Source organism: Urocampus carinirostris, chromosome 11 (genome assembly GCF_059441175.1).
Source record: "Urocampus carinirostris isolate Australia breed hairy pipefish chromosome 11, RoL_Ucar_1.0, whole genome shotgun sequence".
In the NCBI taxonomy this organism is placed as follows: Eukaryota; Metazoa; Chordata; class Actinopteri; order Syngnathiformes; family Syngnathidae; genus Urocampus; species Urocampus carinirostris.
This window is the reverse complement of record NC_142359.1, coordinates 33,402,672-33,424,953: the sequence shown is the minus strand read 5'-3', so window position 1 is coordinate 33,424,953 and position 22,282 is coordinate 33,402,672. Positions and strand designations below refer to the sequence as shown.

Here is a 22,282-nt window from a genome sequence, read left to right as displayed (position 1 = left end):
GGATTTGCTGTACTCAATTGTTGAAAATGCTGATTTATAGTTATAGATTTTTTTCATAAAAAACATGTTCTATACTACAAATCTGGAGTTAAAACTATTTTGGGTATCAAAAATGAGTAAAGTTAAAGTAATAATGCATACCCTCGTGTTTTATAGAATCAAATCATTTTAATTTTAATCAAATTTGTCTTTCTGAAGGTCAAAAGTTAATTTGATTGACTATATCTATTTCCAACAGACAAAATGGAAACTTTGACCTTATAGTTCCTGAAAGAGAAAAATTCAAAGAAAGCTGGATCTGCCCCCTTTTCACAAAAATAGAAACATTCCTAAGGCAACAGTTCTCAAACCACCAGTCTGACGGTTGACCTCAAATTTTTAAATTAAGCATTGTGCTTGATTAAAATGAAAACCTATGTGGTTAATACCACTAAGTGGCATGTGTGTAAATTTGTTTTCTTCAAATTGCAGGCATTTGTAAAAAAAATATCACACTGCTATGATGCCTAACACTACTATTTTACCACAGGACTGTATTTCAAAAAGAAGACATCCATAATCATCTATTTGGGCAAGTCACCAGACTGCTATTTGTATTTGTGATCTCTTCGAAGCATCACAGCATGAAGTCACTTAGAAAAATCAACTACACACTAATAAATCGACACACCAACACATGTAAATAACACATTCTGCCAAACAATGGCAAGCAAAAGTGTGCTCTAAGTGAAGTGTCATTTCAAAGGATGTGCACAAAACAAAAACTCCTTAGATCAAAACTATCATATTTGCACGACCATAAGGCGCATGAAAAAGTCCCAGATTTTGTCTTGTGTCTGATATAAAGCGGCGAACTTAGCTGAGATCAAATCTGATATTTTTGTAAAATCATTCACATTTCCAACTAAATGCGACTTTTTTGTGTTTCCTTTGTGAACGCCACCATGTCCCGCTTGCACAGAAAAGGGCACGTGATGTCACATGCAATGCATTGTTTGCAGAAGTACTCATGGATGCTTACATCATAGCATTTCTAGCAATTTAAAAGTTACTGTGCTACAGGAGGCAGAAGAGAGTTGTTCCCCAAAATATTAATTACATCCCAAAACCCACTTTCCCTCCATTATATGCATTCCGTGTTTTGGTCCGCCATAGTGTGTTGATTTCTACGATTCGTGGAAGAACATGGAAACCAGGCAGCCGTGACATAATTGAAAATTAATTTTTCCATGTGCATGTGGAGCAAGCTGAAAAAGAAACTCAGACAATTGTTTTATGCGTGTGCTTTACTTGGTAAGCAATACTTAAGTAAACTACAACCAAACTCAGTTTTGCTCCAGCTGTATTTTAAAATACGCACACTTGTATGCTGTGTTGTCGTAAAGCGGCCGCAACAGAGGGCACCTGCACCCTATCTTGCGGTGCGCCCTGCTCATGTGTTTAACACAGAAAAACGGAAACTGCGCCCTCTAACACTATGGTCGTGAAAATACGCTAAATCCCTTTACATTTTGATTTTTTGACATACACATACAAAAAAGTGACGATATTAAAGCTACAAACTACATTTTTCTTGACGCATGTGCTCGCAAAATGCCAACACATCATTCTGAGTGAGTGACTGTGTTTTCGAGGGAGGAAAATAAGAAGGGCGTGACCCACTCTAAAGGAAATAGAAAAGTGATTTAAGGTAGCCAACAGGGTGTGGGATGATCCTGCTGACATGTCACAGTCAAAGAACGACAGGGCGTACTGCCAACATTACATGCGTAAAGACACCTTTTAGAAGCTATAAAACGTGAAAGCTGTGCTCGTCGCTCAGGCCAAGGCAAAGTGAGGAGTGGGAAGTAAGAAGTGCGCGTTGCCATAAAGTGGCTTGCCAGTGACAAGAAGTGCTCCCAAAAGGCGCGCTTTAATCCATCACATGTAATTCTCAGCAGTACTTCCTGGATTTAATTAAGGAGACGAAGCTTTCCACTAATTTATGAATACCTTCAATGTTCTCCGCTCGTAGAGCAGGAACGTGTGCACATTTGCCCAGCCCTGCCATAAAATTCCTCAAGCTGCCCATCCATATAGACTGAAGTTGACTGTGACTGTCCAACAACATCCCACTCCCTTTTTACCATAATCAAGGCCAAAAATTCAACCAAAAATAACCTAGTCTTCACATTCCTCTGCCATTTCTACTGCCCAGGAGAGTTCAGTTTTGAGTGTTGCCTTAATTTGACAATCGAAACTTGTGATCAAAACAATCACCTTTAAAAGGACATAGGACATTGAACATTGGCGTTTTACAAGATGCATAACAAATATGTAAAATATTTTCTTCTGTTCTCAGTAATCTCTCCCAAACAATAGAAATGCAAAAAAATAGAGGGACAGTAAATGCAGCGATTATTTGAAAAAGCACTAGTATGGACTTACGTTGAGAAGTCTAGTCTATTAAAAAGTTTGAAAGAGAGAGTGCAGCATAGCATATTAAACATAAACAATATCACATTCCAAAAAGTCATTTGCCTTTAAAAGCAACATGTATTAACCCCTTAACAATCCTGTAAAACTTGGCTAAAATTCCAATTAAAGACGTACCAAAGTAAATTGAATGCTGTTCTTGAATCAGTTGATGAATGTGGACAGTTTTAGTCTCTTTTGAAAGGTAACACTCGGACATGCTGTCCTAAACTGGAATAATCACTGCAAGTGCATACTAACATTGATTATTCTTAGTTGGAACACACAGAAATAGAAGGTATTTATTTTTGCCCGAATTTCCTTTTGCAATCACATGCCTGTAGAAGATGTGCATCTTATGAAAACAGGTGAGTAAATAGCTTTAAGCCTTACCTGGTACCTTGCTGAGTCTAATAACAATCTGGAAAAACTAAACATGGTATTTTATCAATCGAAAGGTCAGAGGCTAACGACCATATTGGAAATCCTTTTAGATAGGGTTAGATAGGGATACTTTGTTAGTCTGTTTACATTTAAATGGGTATTAACAACAAGGACTGTCAAACAAAGCAGAAATACCTTTCTCTGTCGGCACTATCGTGTGTTTCGGAGTAAATATTTTCCACGGTTGGATTCACTGGACTGTCGTGAATGCAACAATACCATGTTTGCGAAGAATCGGGTCATCAGCGGAGTATCAGTGCACGTTATTGGTGAGCCATACCGGCTTTATAGTTTTCATGTATCTTATTTCAGGCTAATCGTAATGTTTCTGTGGGGAGTATATTTTGCAATCATATCTCGAATCCCACAAATTTAAGCTTTCCAATGATATGTGGCATGTCATATTTCAGTGACGGGTGACATCGTTAATACATGTATCTGCTTCTCAACTGTCTGAACGTTAAGGGGTTAATAAAGTAGAACATTCGGGGTGTGGCGATGGTGGTTTGGGTTGAGCAATTGTCAAGTGAGGGCTGTTGGAAGCACAATTTACCAAGTACAATATTAGTCAAGTTAGCTATCAGAAAAGTTGTTTCGTTTCGCCATGTAGTAGCCCGAGAAGGCAAAGACCCGATGGTGACTTGTGACAGTGATTCAGTAAGGGAGGATAAAAGGTGAACAGCTTTAAACGACACAAAGAAAGGATTTGCACGGCAAAACAAAAAAGATTGCACTTACTGTATCCCGGATGAGATGAGTGACACGCTAACTACCACCAGATCCAGAATGTTGAAATAGTTCCTGCAGAAGGAGCCCTTGTGGAGGAAGGCTCCATAAGCTGTCATCTACAGGAGAGAGGAGATACGACAAGCTAGAGCAGGGGTGTCAAACTCATTTTCACTGAGGGCCACATCAGAGCAATGGTTGCCCTCAAAGGGCCTGCTGTCACTTATACATGGAACTAAATGTCATTGAATGGCATGTCAAATGAATAACTACTGCTTCATGTTAAATCCCCGGTGTGTAATAGTTGACCACTAGATGGCACTATTGTCTAATGCGTCCGAAAACCAGTGCCACAGCAAGCAACAAGACAACAAACATGACGGAAACTTTAGGTTGGGATTTCATTATGTAAAAGAAATACAAATCTCTCGACCTGATTTTCAATATTCAATTTTTTTCCTGAATAAAATGTGAAAAAGTTTTTTTTTTTTTTTTAACTTTTTTTGAATTTATTAAAAATAGAAAACTAAGAAATCACATTTACATAAGTATTCACAGCCTTTGCGTAATACTTTGTTGATCCATCTTTGGCAGCAAATACAGCCTCAAGTCTTTTTGAATATGATCCCACAAGTTTAGCACACCTATTTTTAGGCAGTTTTGCCCATTCTTCTTTGCAATAAGTCTCAAGCTCAATCAGGTTGGATGGGAGACGTTTGTGCACAGCCATTTTCAGATCTCTCCAGAGATGTTCGATCGGATTCAAGTCTGGACTCTTGCTGGGCCACTCCAGGACATTCACGGAGTGGTTCTGAAGCCAATCTTTTGAGATCTTGGCTGTGTGCTTTAGGTCGTTGTCCTGCTGAAAAATGAACCTTCGCCCCAGCCTGAGTTCAAGAGCGCTCTGGAGAAGGTTTTCATCCAGGATATCTCTACATATTGCTGCATTCATTTTTCCTTCTGTCCTGACTAGTCTGCCAGTTCCTACCGCTGAAAAACATCCCCACAGCATGATGCTGCCACCACCATGCTTCACTGTAGGGATGGTATTGGCCTGGTGATGAGCGGTGCCTGGTTTCCTTCAAACATGGCGCCTGGCATTCACACCAAAGAGTTCAATCTTTGTCTCATCAGACCAGAGAATTTTGTTTCTCATGGTCTGAGAGTCATTCAGGTGCTTTTTGGCAAATTCCAGACGGGCTTCCATGTTACTTTTACTAAGGAGTGGCTTTCGTCTGGCCACTCTACCATACAGGCCTGATTGGTGGATTGCTGCAGAGATGGTTGTCCTTCTGGAAGGCTCTCCTCTCTCCACAGAGGAACGCTGGAGCTCTGACAGAGTGACCATTGGGTTCTTGGTCACCTCCCTGACTAAGGCCCTTCTTCCCCGATTGCTCAGTTTAGAAGGCCGGCCATCTCCAGGAAGAGTCCTGGTGGTTCCAAATGTCTTCCATTTACGAATAATGGAGGCCACTGTGCTCATTGAGACCTTCAAAGCAGCAGAAATTTTTCTGTATCCTTCCCCAGATTTGTGCCTCAAGACAATCCTGTCTCGCAGGTCTACAGACAGTTCTTTTGACTTCATGCTTGGTGTTTGTGCTCTGACATGCACACTCAACTGTGGGACCTTATATAGACAGGTATGTGCCTTTCCAAATCATGTACAATCAACTGAATTTACTGCAGGTGGACTACAATTAAGCTGTAGAAAGATCTCAAGGATGGTCAGTGGAAAAAAGATGCACCTGAGCTCAATTTTGAGCTTCATGGCAAAGGTTGTGAATACTTATGTACCGTATTTTCCGCACTATAGGGCGCACCGGGTTATAAAGCTCAGTCCAACTTATTACCCCCTTAACATTCCAAAAGATTGCAAAGAAGCAAATATGTGTCACAGACACGTGCGGATGCGGTGTCCGTACAATGTCACTCAAATGCATCGTTCCATCATTCGGAAGGTTAAAGTCTTGGGATTCAAGAAATGCCAACCATTCCTTAGTTTCTATTTTCTTTTTCGCTCGCAACTTTACTGTGCATATGACAATAAACACTTGGAATTGAGTTTAATTTAAAAAAAGACCCATCACAGAAACATCGAGATTACTCTGAAACAAGATACTGGAAAAATATATAGCCGGAGTAGCTCACCGAAGTCGTTGCGTTCAATAATAATGTGCAACCATGGTCCTCTTATATCCGTGAGTGTAGTAAATCCAGGAGAGTAAAATATTTACAAATACAGAATGGTAAAACATGTTTCCTCTATGCCGTAGACAACCAAACTTGCTATTCACATTCATCTTTTTCGGCCAATTGCAGGCTTTGTTTTGCCCCTTTAGCCCATGCGAGCCTGTAAATGATAAAAAGGATTCGTCCCCTTTACCTCCGAATAACTTTAGCCATTAGTGATCAATTCAAATGATGATTGACACATCTTTTTCGGCCAATTGCAGGCTTTGTTTTGCCCCTTTAGCCTATGCGGGCCTGTAAATGATAAAAGGGATCCGCCCCCTTTACCTCCGAATAACTTTAGCCAATAGTGACCGATTCAACTGATGATTGACACATCTTTTTCGGCCAATTGCAGGCTTTGTTTTGCCCCTTTAGCCTATGCGAGCCTGTAAATGATAAAAAGGATCCGCCCCCTTTACCTCCGAATAACTTTAGCCAATAGTGATCGATTCAACTGATGATTGACACATCTTTTTCGGCCAATTGCAGGCTTTGTTTTGCCCCTTTAGCCTATGCGAGCCTGTAAATGATAAAAAGGATCCGCCCCCTTTACCTCCGAATAACTTTAGCCAATAGTGATCGATTCAAATGATGATTGACACATTGGTTAGCCAATGAAACGGCGGTATATAAATCCCAGCATACACCGCGAACTACTGCGCGTTCGGGGGAAAATCTAGTCAGCGGCTGCTTGCATTAGTTGCAAGACTTTGCGACTTAATATTGATCCATATATAAGGTGCATGGTCAGCTTTTGAAAAAAATTACGACTTTTAGGTGCGCCTTATGGGCAGCACGGCGGCGCAGTCGTTGGCGCGTGTGCGGCACAGTTCTGAGGTCGTGGGAACCTCCTGCGTGGGTTCAAATCCAGCTACCGGCCCTACTGTGCGGAGTTTGTATGTTCTCCCCGTGCTTGCATGGGCTTCCTTCGGGCACTCCGGTTTCCTCCCACATTCCAAAGACATGCATTTCAGGTGAATTGGCCGGTCCAAATAGTGAGTTGTCTGTCCCCGTGTGCCCTGCGATTGGCTGGCAACCAGTTCAGGGTGTCCCCTGCCCACTGCCCGTAGATGGCTGGGATGGGCTCCAGCCCCCCCATGACCCTAATAAGGATAAGCGGTACAGCTAATGAGATGAGATGAGATGAGGTGCGCCTTATAGTGCGGAAAATACAGTAAATGTGATTTCTTAGTTTTCTATTTTAATAAATCCAAAAAAACAAAAACAAAAAAAAACTTTTTCACATTGTCATAATGGAGTATTTTGTGTAGAATTTTGAGATAAAACATTAAATTAATACAATTTGGAATGAGGCTGTAACATAACAAAATGTGGAAAAAGTGAAGCACTGTGAATACTTTCCGGATGCACTGTACATATATATATATATATATATAAATATATATATATATATATATATATATATATATATATATATATATATATATATATATATATATATATATATATATTATTTATTTATTTATTTATTTATATATTTATATATATACATATTAATTATATATATATATATATATATATATATTAATTATCTTTCATGGTTCTGCTAATGCATCTTGCATTGTGTTCTGATCTGATTGGCTAAACAATCTCCCTACGTATTAGTAATTTATGGTGGAATGGTTATTTGTAGAAGAAAAAAAAAATAAAAATAAAGAAACATTCTATACAGTTCTTTTATTTGTTAAAAGATCCGTTAGAATTTAGAACCTTTTTACTCACGGCTGCCATTTCCTGGCTAGTATTATCATTGCAGCTTCAGTAGCATTTTAATGATACCCGAGCAGGTATGTGCATTTAAAATAATCATTTTTTTTAATCTTTCTTGGGATTTGGGTTGGTGTTTAGACTGTACATGAGGAAGGTCATTTTATAACTTTCACCATTTTAATGCCACACTAACAAAAATAAACGAAAAAAAAAACTAAAACGTGGGTACGAGCATGACGTCACTCTCCAGTGCTCCCCTCAACCCTTATTCTTTCTACTTATTCTGTTCCACCCCGAACAGCTTGTTTAAAAGTAAGAAAAGGAAATCTCAAACAATGCACCACACCATTTAACAAAACCTTGAACCCGTAAAAAGGGTTTGTTCTTTGGTTTCAGTAGACATTATTTAATTGTATAATAACTGTTAAAAATAAAATAAAAACATAGTTTGTACTTTACAGCTTTCGCTAAACACGGGTTATTTTTGGAATGTAACCTCCGCCATAAAAAATGGGTCACTTTATTATCAAACAAAAGGTGTTATAGGCCACGTAACATATTTAAATAAGCAATGCGTCAATCAAATGTATCTAGGATAAAAAGAAGAGCAGGGCCTTCACATTAGATAAACAGAAAAGTGCAGTAGGGTTAATTTACCTTTAGTATAATCTCAATGGTGAAAAGCCCAGTGAAGACGTGGTCTGCATAGCCCAGGATCTGCAAGGGCATGAGTCATTACAAATGGCAACCACATGATCACACATAAGGCATCAAAGGTACCAAAATGTGGAGAAAAAACACAAATACACAGCTTGGATACAATGATAGAAATATGGTTGCTACATAATCAATTTTATGATCAGGGAGTAATATACCAATACATATTTGGTTTAAGCTTTGATTAATTGTACTGGAAGAGAAAAACAATAAAAGCCTATTTATGTGCAACCAGGAGCTTCAAAGAAGCATCACTGGATTCTTTACATCAATTGGACTGACTACAGCACTGGCTCCCTGTCAGTTTAAGCTTCTGTTGGTATTATACAAAATTATAAATAGACTTGCCCCTTCATATCTTTCAGATTTAACTTCCCACTATGTTCCTGCGCGGAGTTTTTGCTCGGCAAATGCCGGTCTACCAGTGATCCCAAAGCCAAGAAAAAATCGTCAGGTTCGAGAGCGCTCTCCATTCGGGCCCCGGTGCTTAGGAATGCTCTGCTCACTGATCTGCAACCTTACTGCTTAAATCTAGGCTTAAAACAAATTTGTATTCTAAAGTGTATGAGTGACCTATAGTTCATGATGTCTGTGTATTTTTTGTTGATGTCCTTACAATATCTATTGCAGCCTGGTCATCCTGGAAGGGGGAATCACCTCATGTGTATTCCCTTCTCATTTCTTAACGCTCTTATTAGGGGCGGCATTAGCTTAGGAGGTAGAGCGCTCGTCTGGGGATCAACAGATCGCAGGTTCGAATCGCGGCTCCTCCGTGTTATATGTCGAAGTGTCCTTGGGTAAGACACTGGAACCCCTAATGCCCCCAATAAGCAGGTTGACGCCTTGCATGACCGCTATTAGTGTGTGAATGGGTAAATGTACATTGTAAAGAGCTTTGGAAAGTTTTTATTGACTTGAAAAGCGCCATATAAACGCAGATCATTTCATTTCATTTCTTATGCTGAGGTTTTAGATTTGTTCCCTGCCCTCATGTCGATTTTAGTTGGGGGGTTGTTTGCAAGTATTGGTTTGTAGACTGTACAGCACTTTGAGACTTCTTGTGATTAGGGGTTATACAAATAAACATGACTTGACATTTTTATATAAATATTGTATTTACAGGAAAAGCACATATTTAAAATAATTTAGCAACATGACTTAAAAAAAAGGGAAATAGAGTTGTTAATGTTTAAAATGTATTTTAGAAATAAGTTAACACAATTGTAGATCAGTGAGAAAGGGAATGAGCGGTCACGATAAAAACCCACAGTGATTTCTTTTCCAATGGGCCACAAGCGTTTCAAACTCAATTGACTTGGGTCCTGCCAGAGCTAGAGTCTGGGTAATATGGGGCCAAATTGGTTTTCCACAAGAAAAGCTAGGATAAAAACTTCTCACTCTTCCCGATTATCTTTTATTAAATTTTGTTACAAAAAATAAGAACCAAAAATAGAAAACATTTAGGAATCATATGAAAACTAACAAATTAATCAATGAGTAATAAGTGAATGGGTAATTGCCGTGGGCTGCACTTACATTAAAGGGTACAGCCTTTATTATTTGACCATTAGAAGTCCCTGTATTTTATAGCGCAACCGAAAACAAACGCTATAAAGGGACAAGCCAAACTACAGATAACCAAATAATACACACTGTCCCTTTAAACATTCATATTAAGGCAGTGGCTGCAAACTATGGTCCCGAAATTGGCCCTTGGGCCGCCACTTTGAGACTGCTGGTCTAAACATGGTTATTGCCATTTAAAAAAACCTCGTTTCGGAAGGACACGTTCTTGACTGGGTCCTCCGCTGCCAGACTGATGCTGCTGAGCAGGATGAAAAAGAGGATAAGGTTGGTGAAGATGTTGTGGTTGACAATTTTATGGCACAGAACCCTGAATCTGAAATGATGGAACAAAACAGGGAGCATTATCCTACGGATTCCTTAAAAGATAAGGAAAGGTGGGAGGATATAGTACTTGTTGGTGTGACTGAAGACAAAGAAGGCGCGGGCCTTGGGCATGGGCACGGCTTTCTCTTTTAGCTGCATGTCGGAGAGTGGCCGTGGTCTCGGGCCCACCGGGACATCTGGTTCCTCGTCTCCTTCGTCGCCTAGCCAACAGAAACTCCAGGTTAAAACGATTCCCCCAAACATCCTATTTAAATGTGTGACAGTGTATTACTGATGTAGTCGTTTGCGGGGTATGGATTCTTCTCTGCACTTTCATCGCCGCAGTAATCATCCATGTTGATCTACAGAAAACAATTTTTACCATTATAACTCACAAAAACAAACAAAATAATTTTCACGATAATCATTGTTTAAGCATTTGTAAAAATTAGTAAACCGTAAGGTCAGGATATTTTCTGATTTAATATCAGGGTTTTTACACTTTTTCATGGCCAAATTCAAGCACTTTACAAGCACTATAAAGGCCAATTTTTTTTAGTTTTCCAGGACCTTCAAAGGAAGAAATCCAGCCCTGATCAAATTATTATTATTATTTTGATGACTATCTTGCTGGTAGCACAAACTTTGTGCTATTTGAGCGGTTATATCCATGTTCAACAGTCTTTTTATGTCGACGAGCTTCTACAAACTGACATGAATTCTGCCATTCTGCTTCAACAGTACATGCGCAGCTTGGCTATGTTACACTTGTTTACAAACACGGAAAAGACTCTATATGTGTTGGGAAATATTGAATTCCAATAAAAAAGACAAAGAAAGAAAGTATTGTATGTAAAAAAAATCGGAAAAATAGCCTTATTTTGACTCATTCTATTGAGCAGAGTGCATTCAATCTTCCAATCTTAAAGACCGCTGATCGTTTTCTTTTTTGTTTTACTTCTTTTGATTTAAATTCTTTGTCTGTTTTTCATGGTATCTGTATCATAATTGGTTGAATTAGAATTGTAAATAGTTAGGTGTACACGAACCCTGTTGAATGCAATATGAACTCATGCTTATTTCATTCACATTTGATATTATTTACTAACTATTAGCTAAACACAAATACTAGTTGCCCTACAACTGGCTGGCAACCAGTTCAAGGTGTCCCCTGCCCACTGCCCGAAGATAGCTGGGATGACCCTACTGGGGATAAGCGGCGCAGATAATGGATGGATGGACATTTACTAGTAAAGAGTTAAAAGTAGCATTCTACCCTTTCACAGATACACTGAGTAATTATTTTTTCCGTTCTGTGAATTTAGCTAATCTCATAAGTATGTTTTTTTATCCTCGCTTGGCCTGCGATCGTTATTGTTCTTTGTTCATTTTTCGTTGTGGAAGATCTGCACGGTGGATTCTGTCCAAAAGAGAGGACTGAATCTATATGAATAACCTATATTTTATGTTTACAATATCTGTGTACTATATGCCCTCATGTAAGTTTTAGATCAGGGGATGGTGTCATAATAGTCTGTAGTTTGCAATATCCTTGGATCTGTGCAGCCCTTTGAGACTCTTTGTGATCAAGGGCTATACAAATAAACATGACTTGACTTGCTGACCTCCGCAAAATGAGGAAAAATAAAGAACATGACGGCTTCATGATGAGTTAAAAAGCAGCTAGAGAGAAGCCCTCCTACCTCTCAAAGATAAAAACACAAAAAGTCCTTGCAGATAAGATATGAAAACGGGCTTGTTTCCTTAATCAATTTTATTTGTCAGGCTGGGTCTGGTTCGGGCTTCAGTACCCACAGGCCGGCTCGGGTCGGGCTGGATTATTTAGACCTGATCTTACTTCAAATGCATGATTGTCTGTCATGTCCCGTGTGGACCCCATACACACCTCATGCCTTTTACCAGTACGATACTTTATAACACAGAGCAAGTGTGAAAAGTGTCCTTCTTGTCTAAGATACATGTCAATCCTAGCACACCCATTTTCTTTCCAGTGTATTTCAATCCATAGCAAACACCACAAATGCTTCAAAAGTATAAATTTGCCTTCCGGTCAAAGATGTAACATTTGCCATGCCTGTCTCTTATGATGGCATTGTTAATGACAAAAGATTGAATATTTAAAATCTTGTAAACAATTGGTTCTCTCTTGTTTTGAAGCATGTTTGAAAAAGCGTAACTTATTGTATTTGCGTACCTTCATGGCAGTATTGCTCTCGCCATCCAAAGTGATGGACTTGAGTTCAATCTTCTCCCTCTTCTCCTCCAGTGGCGGTTTCTCGTTGATGTGCCTCTTGTCAGGAGTGCCGAGCCTGGAAGTAAAAAACGAGGACCCTGACCATTGAGCATTTTTTCTGCTCGACGCTCTCTGCCAAGAGAAAGTGTGCCCTATGCCAATTTGACCTGGCCAGCTTCTTCCTCTCCTTCTCTTCTTCCTCCTCTTTCTGGGCAGACGTCAGGCTCTCTGCATCGGCAAGATTGTCCACGGCGATGGCCAAAAAGACGTTCAGTAGAATATCTGTTCATAAGGTGATATTAAGGATGTTGCTGATCGATCAAATTATTAATCCTACCAAATGAGACCCTGTACTGTGATGTTCCCTCGCCTCAAAGGAAGTATAAGATAACTATTTTTTAAATTTAGGCACAGTGTTCCCACCCACAATCATGCAGATATGTTGCAAAATATTCCAAGCACTAGGAGACTCAAGAAATGTATTCTCAAAGTTCGATTTGGGTCATATCCTCTAGAGCTGTGACCTCACCAGATGATAAAAAAGACTCATAACAATGGCGGATCCCATTGAAAAACAGGCGGGGATTGTAGCAATCAACGATTTCATGGCGCTCATTTCTGCTTGGAGAAATTTGAACTTTGATTACTGTGTTGCTGGGAAGCTTCTGACTGTTTTGTCTGAGTTGGGTGCTTTGACCATCAAAAGCTGCGTGAGGTAAGTTTATCCGCGTTTGTGTACAGGCTACGATTTTTTGCCTCTGCCTCAATTTAGTCAGGGGATTGTGACCTTTCCTTTGTGTTATTCACCGCGTGTCTTGCAATTGGTATGATATTGTTCAGCTCCCCGTTAGGACCACATCCTTATATCACGACGCTGGAAGTCGTTTGCTACCAACTCCCGGGTGTTCAGAGGAGCACAGCTTGGCAATACAGACCATCGTCTGCTGGTGGCCCAGCTCAAACTAAAGCTCCGAGCCAACCAGCACAAGACTCTGCCTCGCCCCGACTCCTCCCGACTCAGCGACCCCAACATCGCCAGAGACTTCAGTTGCTCCATCCGCCGCACTCTCGATGCCCTGGCTCCTGACAAGCCCGTCAGGCTCCCGAAGGCTTCCAGTTTTGCTTGGTCCAGGTGAGCCCCGTCAGCATCCGGCTAGCCTGCCGTGATCATTTGTTATTTTTATGGATGTGTTTTTGTTTGTTGCCGTGGCCGTGTTTTGTTGTTGGCTACCAGTAATCGGTACAGGTAAGCCGTTTACAGCAGCCTGCTAATTTAGCCCCTGTTAGCTCTCCGTGTGTTATTTTTGCCAGTTCACTTTGGCTGCTTGCCATTATGGTACCATTGCTGCACCCACCTCCGACACAATGCTTAGGCATTCTCCACAAATAATACCAAAAGTTGGCTTAAAAGGCTCAAAGCCATTTCAACTAATTAACATGTAAACCAATATGACGACGGGCTTGCTAGGGGGCTGTTATTCTTCACATGACGTCACAGCTCAGGAAGGCAAAGATGAAAAAGCTTGTCTTTAAAATACATCATCTTGGAAAATAATTGCAATACACCGATAAAAGATACATATAAATATTATGCGAAAAAACACTATTTCATCACACTTTGTATGCTTTGGTATTTTGGGTATCTCATAAAGGATGCACCGCTGAATTTTTGTTAGCTGCGGCTCATGATCATCGCTATATGAAACGTTTAACTAAAAATCGTGGTGCGTTTAAGGTTATTAAAGCCAATTTATGACTATTTATCACCGGCATTTCCAACACAATTTGCATTTATAGAATATCATTTTTTTTCAGCACAATGAATTTGTTGGTAGGATACAGTTTCCACAGATGAAGAGGATGATGAAGTAAATGCAGACCAGCATGCCAGGAAAAGATGGACCTCCGTATGCCATGATTCCATCGTACATCACCGAATTCCAGTCTTCGCCAGTTAATATCTGATGATTAAGCCAAAAATCACCAAACATGTGTAAATGGATTTACACCAAAAATAAAGCCGTTCCAACAAGACCAGTTTGGGTACCTGGAAGACGGTCAGGAGCGACTGAGGGAAGTTGTCAAAGGTGCTGCGGCGGGTCTCCTCAAAGTTGAATTTGCCGCCAAAGAGTTGCATGCCCAACAGGGAGAAGATGATGATGAAGAGGAAGAGCAGCAACAGCAGGGACGCGATGGAGCGTACTGAGTTCAACAAGGAGGCAACCAAGTTGGACAGGGAGTTCCAGTATCTGGATGCAGAAAGACAAAACACAGTCAGTTGTGTTCGTAGAGTGATGATAAAAAGATATCACAATCAAACCTAGTTATTTTGAAGATTCGCAGTAATCGTACACAGCGCAGCACAGAGATACCAAGAGGCGACATGATCTTGGTTTCCACCAAGATGGTCTCCAGAATCCCACCGCATACCACAAAGCTGTCAAAGCGGTTGAAGAGTGACACGAAGTATGCCTGAGAATGAAAAAAAAAAAACAACCTTGTTTGCACATCCAGCTTGCCTTTTCAAGTAAATGTGCATTATTGTGTTATACCTGAAGGCCCAGGCTGTACATTTTCAAGAGCATTTCGCCAGTGAAGAGTGCTAATAATACTTTGTTGGCTGTATCTGGGAGGAATTAAGTAAGAACATATTTTGAAAAGGTAGGACAAAAGGACAGCCCAAAAGTCACATTACATACCCATCTTTCAAGAAATATTTGGCACGATTAATCCTTTGCACCAAAAGTGAAATAAGATAATGCCACTAATGTGAAAGCAGCGAGTGTCGCTCACGCAGATGATAGAATAGGCAAATAAAGTCAGGCCCCAGTGTCCTAAAGGGATGAAGCTTAAGTGATGCTAAAGCTAATGATTGACCAGAGGGTAACATTATTGATAAGCAATGCTAGTAATAGTGACGAGTTACTTTTTTTTCTTTGGCATTTTAACATTTGCAATAAACTACAAATTAACTTTGAAGGACTGGATAAATATTCGATTATTCTAGATTAAATCAAGCAAAACTAGGACCAGCGACTTGCAATTTTTTTCTTTATCATTCATACTATAATATAATTTATTGTATTTGAAACATGTCAAATGCACAACATAACATTTAAAGAAGATATCAAAATAAAATAAAAAGATTGAATCGGTCACTTGTAACAATTCTACAATCTCCTTCTTGTGTAAAACATACAAACCAGTGTTTTTTTTATTTTGCAGTGATGATTGTGGTTGTGCAAGAACCCATTCTTTCGAAATTAACTGTAAGTTTACTTTAATCGATTATGCAACAATTACATTAATACAGATGATATTTTTGTAGTAGCTGTACCTTGCACATCTGTTAGCCACTGTGGCTGCTGGTGATGTTCCGAGGCGATGGTTAGAGTGTTGAGGAAAACCAGGAAGATGACGAGCCAATAGAAAACTTGTGATTTGACTGCTGCCCGACATTTGCGCCTGAACAGCCTGTTCCACCTGCGGGAGTAGCGACTAAGGAAGAGTAAGGGCAAAGAGAGAGAACAGAGTGCAAGTCAGTATAATCGTTGATGATGACATACCCTTGCTGCCTGTTGTCTAGTAACAGAGCTGTGGGAAAATAGATACTACAATGTTCTTTGCGCACTGGATTACTATACCAATTCATGTTCAAATAACAAGAGAGCTTTATTAAAATCTCAAGCGTGTCATTGTTGAAAAGAACCATCTCACCTCATTGTGAAAGCTATTTATTTTGGTCATTTAATCGAACGCTAAAATGGAACCACTAAATTGGAGATGTCACCTTACCATGTTCCAATGATCCTCGGTCCTATACTGTTTAGGGCTTCAGCCACTGGTAGGGTCATCCATGAAAAACAGGTCCTATGTAAGGGGCCAGCCAAAGGTTACCAGGGCCCACCTCTGGAGCCAGCGCTGAGGTGTGGTCTGCTGGCAAGTGCTTGGTGGCCGGGCATTTGCCTATGGGATCTGGCTGGGCTCAGTCTGAAAGGTGTATGTTGGTCGCCCTCTCACCTGTGGGAGGGGCCAAAGGGGCTGGGTGCCCAGAGAGCCCGATGGCTACCAAAGGATGGGGACGTAGACAAACCAATTCCCTCCTGGGATATCGAAAGTTAACTGGTGGGGAAAAAGCCTGAGCGAGTATGTGATGTTGTATGTGAGGTACGTAGAGCCTGTGTTTGCATATTAGTTGCCTCCAGGCTCAACGCATGTACATTGGGGTTCACCCGAGTAGATGAGATTGTAAGACTTCCTGCACCTTCAGGTGGGGGAAAGGGACCTTGTGCAACAAACAACGGTTCAGGGTACAAAACCTTCTTGCAGACCTGGGAGGTGTGTTAGAGAAGGCATTCTACTGTGTTCCCCTGGCGAGCCCTGTGGTGGGTGCTTTGGGAAATGTGGTACTCGACAGTCTGACCTGGGCTTTTTGCCAGTATAACAAGTGCCATAGTCTGGTCAGCATTTCTGAGAGTAAGTCAGATTCGTTTCCAGTGGGAATTGGACTCCGTCAACGCCTCCCTCTGTGACGTGTCTGTTTAATGGAGATAATTTCTAGGTCCGGCAGTGGCATAGAAGGGGTCCAGTTTGGGAGTCCCAGCATTATATTTCTGCTTTTTTCAGAGGATGTGGGCTTGTTGGCTTCCTCAAGCTGTGAGCTTCAACCTTCACTGGAACAATTCACAGCTGAGTGTGAAGCGGCATTGATAAAGATCAGAACCTCCAAGTCCAAGACCATGGCGGAAGAGTTAAAGTATCTTGGGGTCTTGTTCACGATTGTGGTTGGGACAAAATGAGAGATTGACATGCGGATTTGTGCAGCGTCTGCAGTCATGTGGACCCTGAACTGGTCTGTTGTAATAAAGACAGAGCTGAGCGGAAAGGCAAGGTCTCTATGTACCAGTTTATCTACATTTCCACCCTCACCTAAGGTCACAAAGTCTGTGTCGTGAACAAGGGAACAAGATAACGGATGAAGTGGTTGGGAATGGTTAATTCTGGGCTTCCCTGCGGAAGCTGAGGCTGCTGCACTCACCATGCAACCCCAGAAGAGTGGAAAATTATGGATGCATGGACTGAATTACACCTAAAAATAAAGCATTTTTTGTGGCAAAAATCTATTCATCCCAAAACATATCAAAATGTTTAATCAATGCTTGGTTTGGATAGGAGCTGTTTATTTAGTAATAATTTGCTCCACTTGGGCCAATTTTAATTTCCTTTCTAAATCTCAAACTAATGAAAAGCCTTTCTTCCTAACACTGACACCCAACATGAACGATTATTGTGCCTTCTTTTCATCTAAAGTATTTCTTATGGTTGACCTTCTTCTAATGGCTTTGAGGCGTCCTTTTACAAAACTCGGAATAAGGGATTGGAGTGCCTGTTTGGGGGTTGTCGCAAGGATGTGCATGCTGGCAGGACACAATTACACAAAAGAATAGAGGAAATACATTGTGTGGTTTTCACTGCAATATTGTGTTACTAGGGATTTTTTTAAGAAACACCTCCATTGTCAAGCCCACACACAGATTTCGCTGAAAGCAAGTGAGCGGAACGGGGACGATGGCAAACAACATGTACTAACCTGAACTTGGATTTGGAGATCCTATTTCTGGAACACAGAGAACAAAATGGATTATACACACAGACACACAAACACATATACAGACACAATGTGGAGGGTGATTTGAACGGTGCTGGCTGTGACAACCTCTTGGTTCAGGTCATTGAATTGGGTCAAATCACCCCGTGAGAACATGTAAAAAGTGGCAACCAGCCAATGAATAAATGCAAAATGAATGTCAGTTTTCTTGAATTAACATCCATTTTCTGAATAATGCCTGGATTGGGAATGGTTAGACTGTTTGCCACTGGAACATGAATATGAACATTGGACTTGGGACACAGAGAAATAACTACATCAAACCTTAAATCGTAGTTTTACGATTAGCACTTGCCTTAAAACAAATAAATAATGTACAACAAAAAGAAGTGAATCTACTTTGAAGTGGTGAAGAAATCAGCCTTCGTCACAGTTGGCCCATGGTCTGTCTCCATGAAGACTGAAAGATAACTACCTTAAGGTTTATTTAAACAATAGTGGGGTCCAGATGTACAATTGAAAGGTGATTCCATTTATTCTATTACTTGTGGTCTAAATTTTCAAAATGTCTTACTTGGGGCGTTACTTGGAAATGTTTTCTGGCACCAGTTTAAAAAAATCCAAATTTTTGGTACTTGTCGTTTTTTGGCTTAGACAAATACACACAAACAGCCAAACAAAGACAAAGTAACAGATGGACAGCGAGTAAAAATGAACAACAGCACGCTGATGCCGCCACCCCTCTGGCAAGGGAGACACGTGTGGCGTGGGTGACCAAGAATCGGGCAGGGCAGGCCCGAGGCAGACGAGCTCTCGTTCATATCTCGTGCTAAATGAACAGGCAGCGCATGAATGAGCTTGAGCGGCCCAAGCACAAGACAGGCGATCAGAACCCGAAGGAGAGAAAGCAATAAAGACTCGTTTACTCCAAGATGAGATCACTGATACTTTGCTAGTTTATGGTTTGGCACACCAGGAAAGAAAAACGTTGTCCTTGTCGGCTATGAGAGAGAATAATGTGATTGGCTCCTTTTGACAGGTTTTTGGCTTATCCATATGCACAATTAAGGAAAAGATCCGAGTCCGGTCTAGGAAGGGGGAGAGTACTCACGCAAGACGGGTACAGCAGGTCTCTCCATCTACATCGCCTCCGGGTGCATTTTCCGTGTTGACCGATTCATTTTCACTGGCTGGCATGCTCACTGCGAGAGACACAATATATGGAGTCAAGTGAAAAAAAACTTGGGACCGAGATATTTTGGAGGAGTAATCCATATATTTTGCGAAATGCCATTTCTGTTTGAAATTAATAAAATTAAATTAGAGAATATAAGGTTGGCACGCCGGAAGAGTATTAAGCATGTATGCCCCACAGGACCCAGGTTCATTTCCAGCTCCCGGCCTGTGCGGTATTTGCATGTTCTTCCCGTGCCTGCATCGGTTTCCTCCGGGCACTCCAGTTTCTTCTCACATTCCAAAAACATGCATGGCAGGTTGATTGGCGGGTCCAAATTGGCTTTAGGTATGAGTGTGTGTGTACATTATTGCCTGTCACTGTGTGCCCTGCAACAGGCTGGCAACCATTTCAGGGTGTCCCCTGCCCACTGCCAGAACAGAGATGATTGTGAAGCACAGCTGTAGTGTCAGTAATCGAAATAGTGATAGACACAATTTATCTATGTTTATGTAAATGTGAGACACAGTTAAATAAGCGCATGAGGTGAATGAATGCATGCTTGAAAGGATTCTATGAAAGAAGGCACCGGCCCCCCAGTCATTAAATTGCAAATGTGAATTGATTTCATGTTATTTAATTTATGTGTTCAAACTTGCTGGTTGATGTTGTCTTGTTAGTTTCACTTTAATTGTATCGCACTTTTCTGTTAGTTTTGAGAAGGTTTTGATCATATAGTAATACTGTCTGTTATAATCCTGTTTTGTACTGAGGCATCTGGGGCAGCAGCGATGGGACCTGAGAGTGAGAGCACCGGTGGAATGAGTGAGACAGCAGAGAGAGGCGCGAACGGACATTAAAAAAAAATTATACAAAAGTCATGAGAATGAGGAAAGCAATAAAAAGAGTTAAAACCAACGGATACCGGACTTAGTCATTGTCCCCTAACGTCTGCAACATAAATTGACTTTAAGAAAAAACATGAATCATTATTTTTACTAAATATACCTGTTTTTTCATTGTGTTTTTGTATTTTGACTGTAATGGAATACAATTACATTTTGTTGTATCCTAATTATATAACGCCGTTACAAGTATTGCATTACTCTCGAAGCCTGTTTTTACGCATGGTAAGTCCGGAGGAGTCAGACGCCACATGTAAATCTCAAAGTGTGCAAACTGAAATGTCCATTTCCTGAAAAAAGAAGCTCTCCTGCGCTCCTGGAATCTGACCCAACTCCCGCAGACAAAAGCGCTTGGTTCTAATAATAAATTGCCTTGATCAGCCGGCGAAGCTCAGGCAAAGATCCGTTCCACACAAGGCTTCTAACACGTGTCAAGTGTGTCGTTCTCTGAAACACTCAGGGGCTTCACGGCCTCTCCTGAGGCTAAAAACCTTTTGAATCCGGTGCCGTCACCTCAGCGGTGCTCTGAACTAGTTTAATATACTATTGTTGGAGTAATCCCCAAAGACCTAAGCTACACAGTGCTGTAGGACGGACAGCTGGACAGGTCGATGCATGGAGACTCACAGTTTCTGTATTTATCATCGTCCAGACCGTCCTCTTCATTTTCCGGGTCAATGTCTTCAGCCTGAGTTATCCAGTCTAAGTAGCCCTGCGTTCACAAACACACGACATCGATTTAGTTTACTGGTTGATTTGATTATCATTTCATTCATTAAAAAAAAGATAACTAAAATAACCTTTTTTTTTTAAAAAAGATATCCATTGTTAAAATCAAACGAAAAGGTGCAGAAAGAAAAGTCTTATTTTCTCGACTGTATTTCTACCCTTGCCTAAAACAAGATTTGCATAAACAAGAGGAAAAAGAAGAAACCATTTACATCAGTGACCTTTCATTCCCTTATTTATGACTTACTGCTGCCGTTTTGAAAACTCGACCAGAATGGCATAATGATCAGATTGAATTAACACAATTCAATATTGATATTGGATGTTAGGGCCCGGTCACACAGCCGTTTGCGGCTGAATAGCGGCCAGAATTTTCTGCCTGTGAGGCGGACGCTATTGGACGCTTTGAGATCGCCATACAGACGAGATACAGCAGTGCTTAATACGCAGTCGGAAATTCACGCGAGGTTGGCAGCGCAAACAAGTTTTGCACTGCTCAATATTTGAGAGCACGGGTACACACCCGTTCACGGGCGTATCGAGGCTGAATCACGGCCAGAAATTTCTGGCCGTGAAGCAGACGCTGTTGGGCGCTGTTGGACGCTTTGAGACCGCCATATAGACGAGATACAGCAGTGCTTTACTCGCGTTCGGAAATTCACACGCGGTTGGCCGCGCGAAAAAGTTTTGAGCTGCTCAAAACTTTGAGCATGTGTTAACCGCAGGCGGCACACGAGGTAATGACGCGGAAATGACGCGGAACGACGTGCTCTGGCCGTGGCCAGGGCGTGGTTACACATGGGTAGGACGGGAAATTTCAGCGGGTAATCGTGGGTGGAGCATGGTAATAGCATGTTCTGCGCCTGTATCGCGGTGTTATTACGTGAATTAGCGTGTTACGCGTGTGACGGTCAAACGCCTTTCTCCGCGTATATACAGCGCGATTTGCCAAGCACACGTCAGTTGTGCTCGAGACGTCAAGGGGTGAACATAGATCTCCGTCACCGTAGTGACCTCGTCTTAATCCATTTTTATTTCTTGACATTTATTTTCATTTCATAACAAGATAATAAAATCAAAATGAAAAACTATTACAATAATAACATATTGGCTTCTTCGGTGCCATAGCTTGAAATCTTGATCTTCACGGGACTGTGTCTTGAGCGGTTATGATTTCTACAGCCCGGTGTTATGCCGAGAAATGCATCCCTGCCGAGATTTGCATCCCCTCGCTACTACAACCACTTTTACCTCGTTTTATCTCACTTTTATATCACTTTTAGGGAATGTAATGGCGAACATATAACCAAAACCACTTCGTCTTGCATTTGTTGGGAATGTAATACAACTTAAACCATTCCGTCTTTGTTTTTGTTGTGAACGTAATCGAACGGTAATGCACACCGTATATAAAATCC

The 22,282-nt window shown here is 41.0% G+C and overlaps 1 protein-coding gene across 1 annotated transcript in view; it reads right to left on the bottom strand.

The window, feature by feature from the left end:
• The window catches only part of cacna1c (calcium voltage-gated channel subunit alpha1 C), a 215,457-nt gene that overhangs the window by 48,473 nt on the left and 144,702 nt on the right, over positions 1-22,282 (bottom strand). The window contains exons 10-24 of the mRNA XM_088348735.1: positions 20,763-20,847; positions 19,168-19,258; positions 18,039-18,065; positions 15,786-15,946; positions 15,001-15,074; positions 14,769-14,920; positions 14,496-14,697; positions 14,289-14,409; positions 12,616-12,730; positions 12,410-12,524; positions 10,487-10,556; positions 10,283-10,415; positions 10,075-10,204; positions 8,245-8,304; positions 3,637-3,743 (exon numbers count right to left, since the gene is read on the bottom strand). Coding sequence (XP_088204861.1) covers positions 3,637-3,743; positions 8,245-8,304; positions 10,075-10,204; positions 10,283-10,415; positions 10,487-10,556; positions 12,410-12,524; positions 12,616-12,730; positions 14,289-14,409; positions 14,496-14,697; positions 14,769-14,920; positions 15,001-15,074; positions 15,786-15,946; positions 18,039-18,065; positions 19,168-19,258; positions 20,763-20,847 — 1,643 coding nt within the window. The remainder of the gene's footprint in view (positions 1-3,636; positions 3,744-8,244; positions 8,305-10,074; positions 10,205-10,282; positions 10,416-10,486; positions 10,557-12,409; positions 12,525-12,615; positions 12,731-14,288; positions 14,410-14,495; positions 14,698-14,768; positions 14,921-15,000; positions 15,075-15,785; positions 15,947-18,038; positions 18,066-19,167; positions 19,259-20,762; positions 20,848-22,282) is intronic.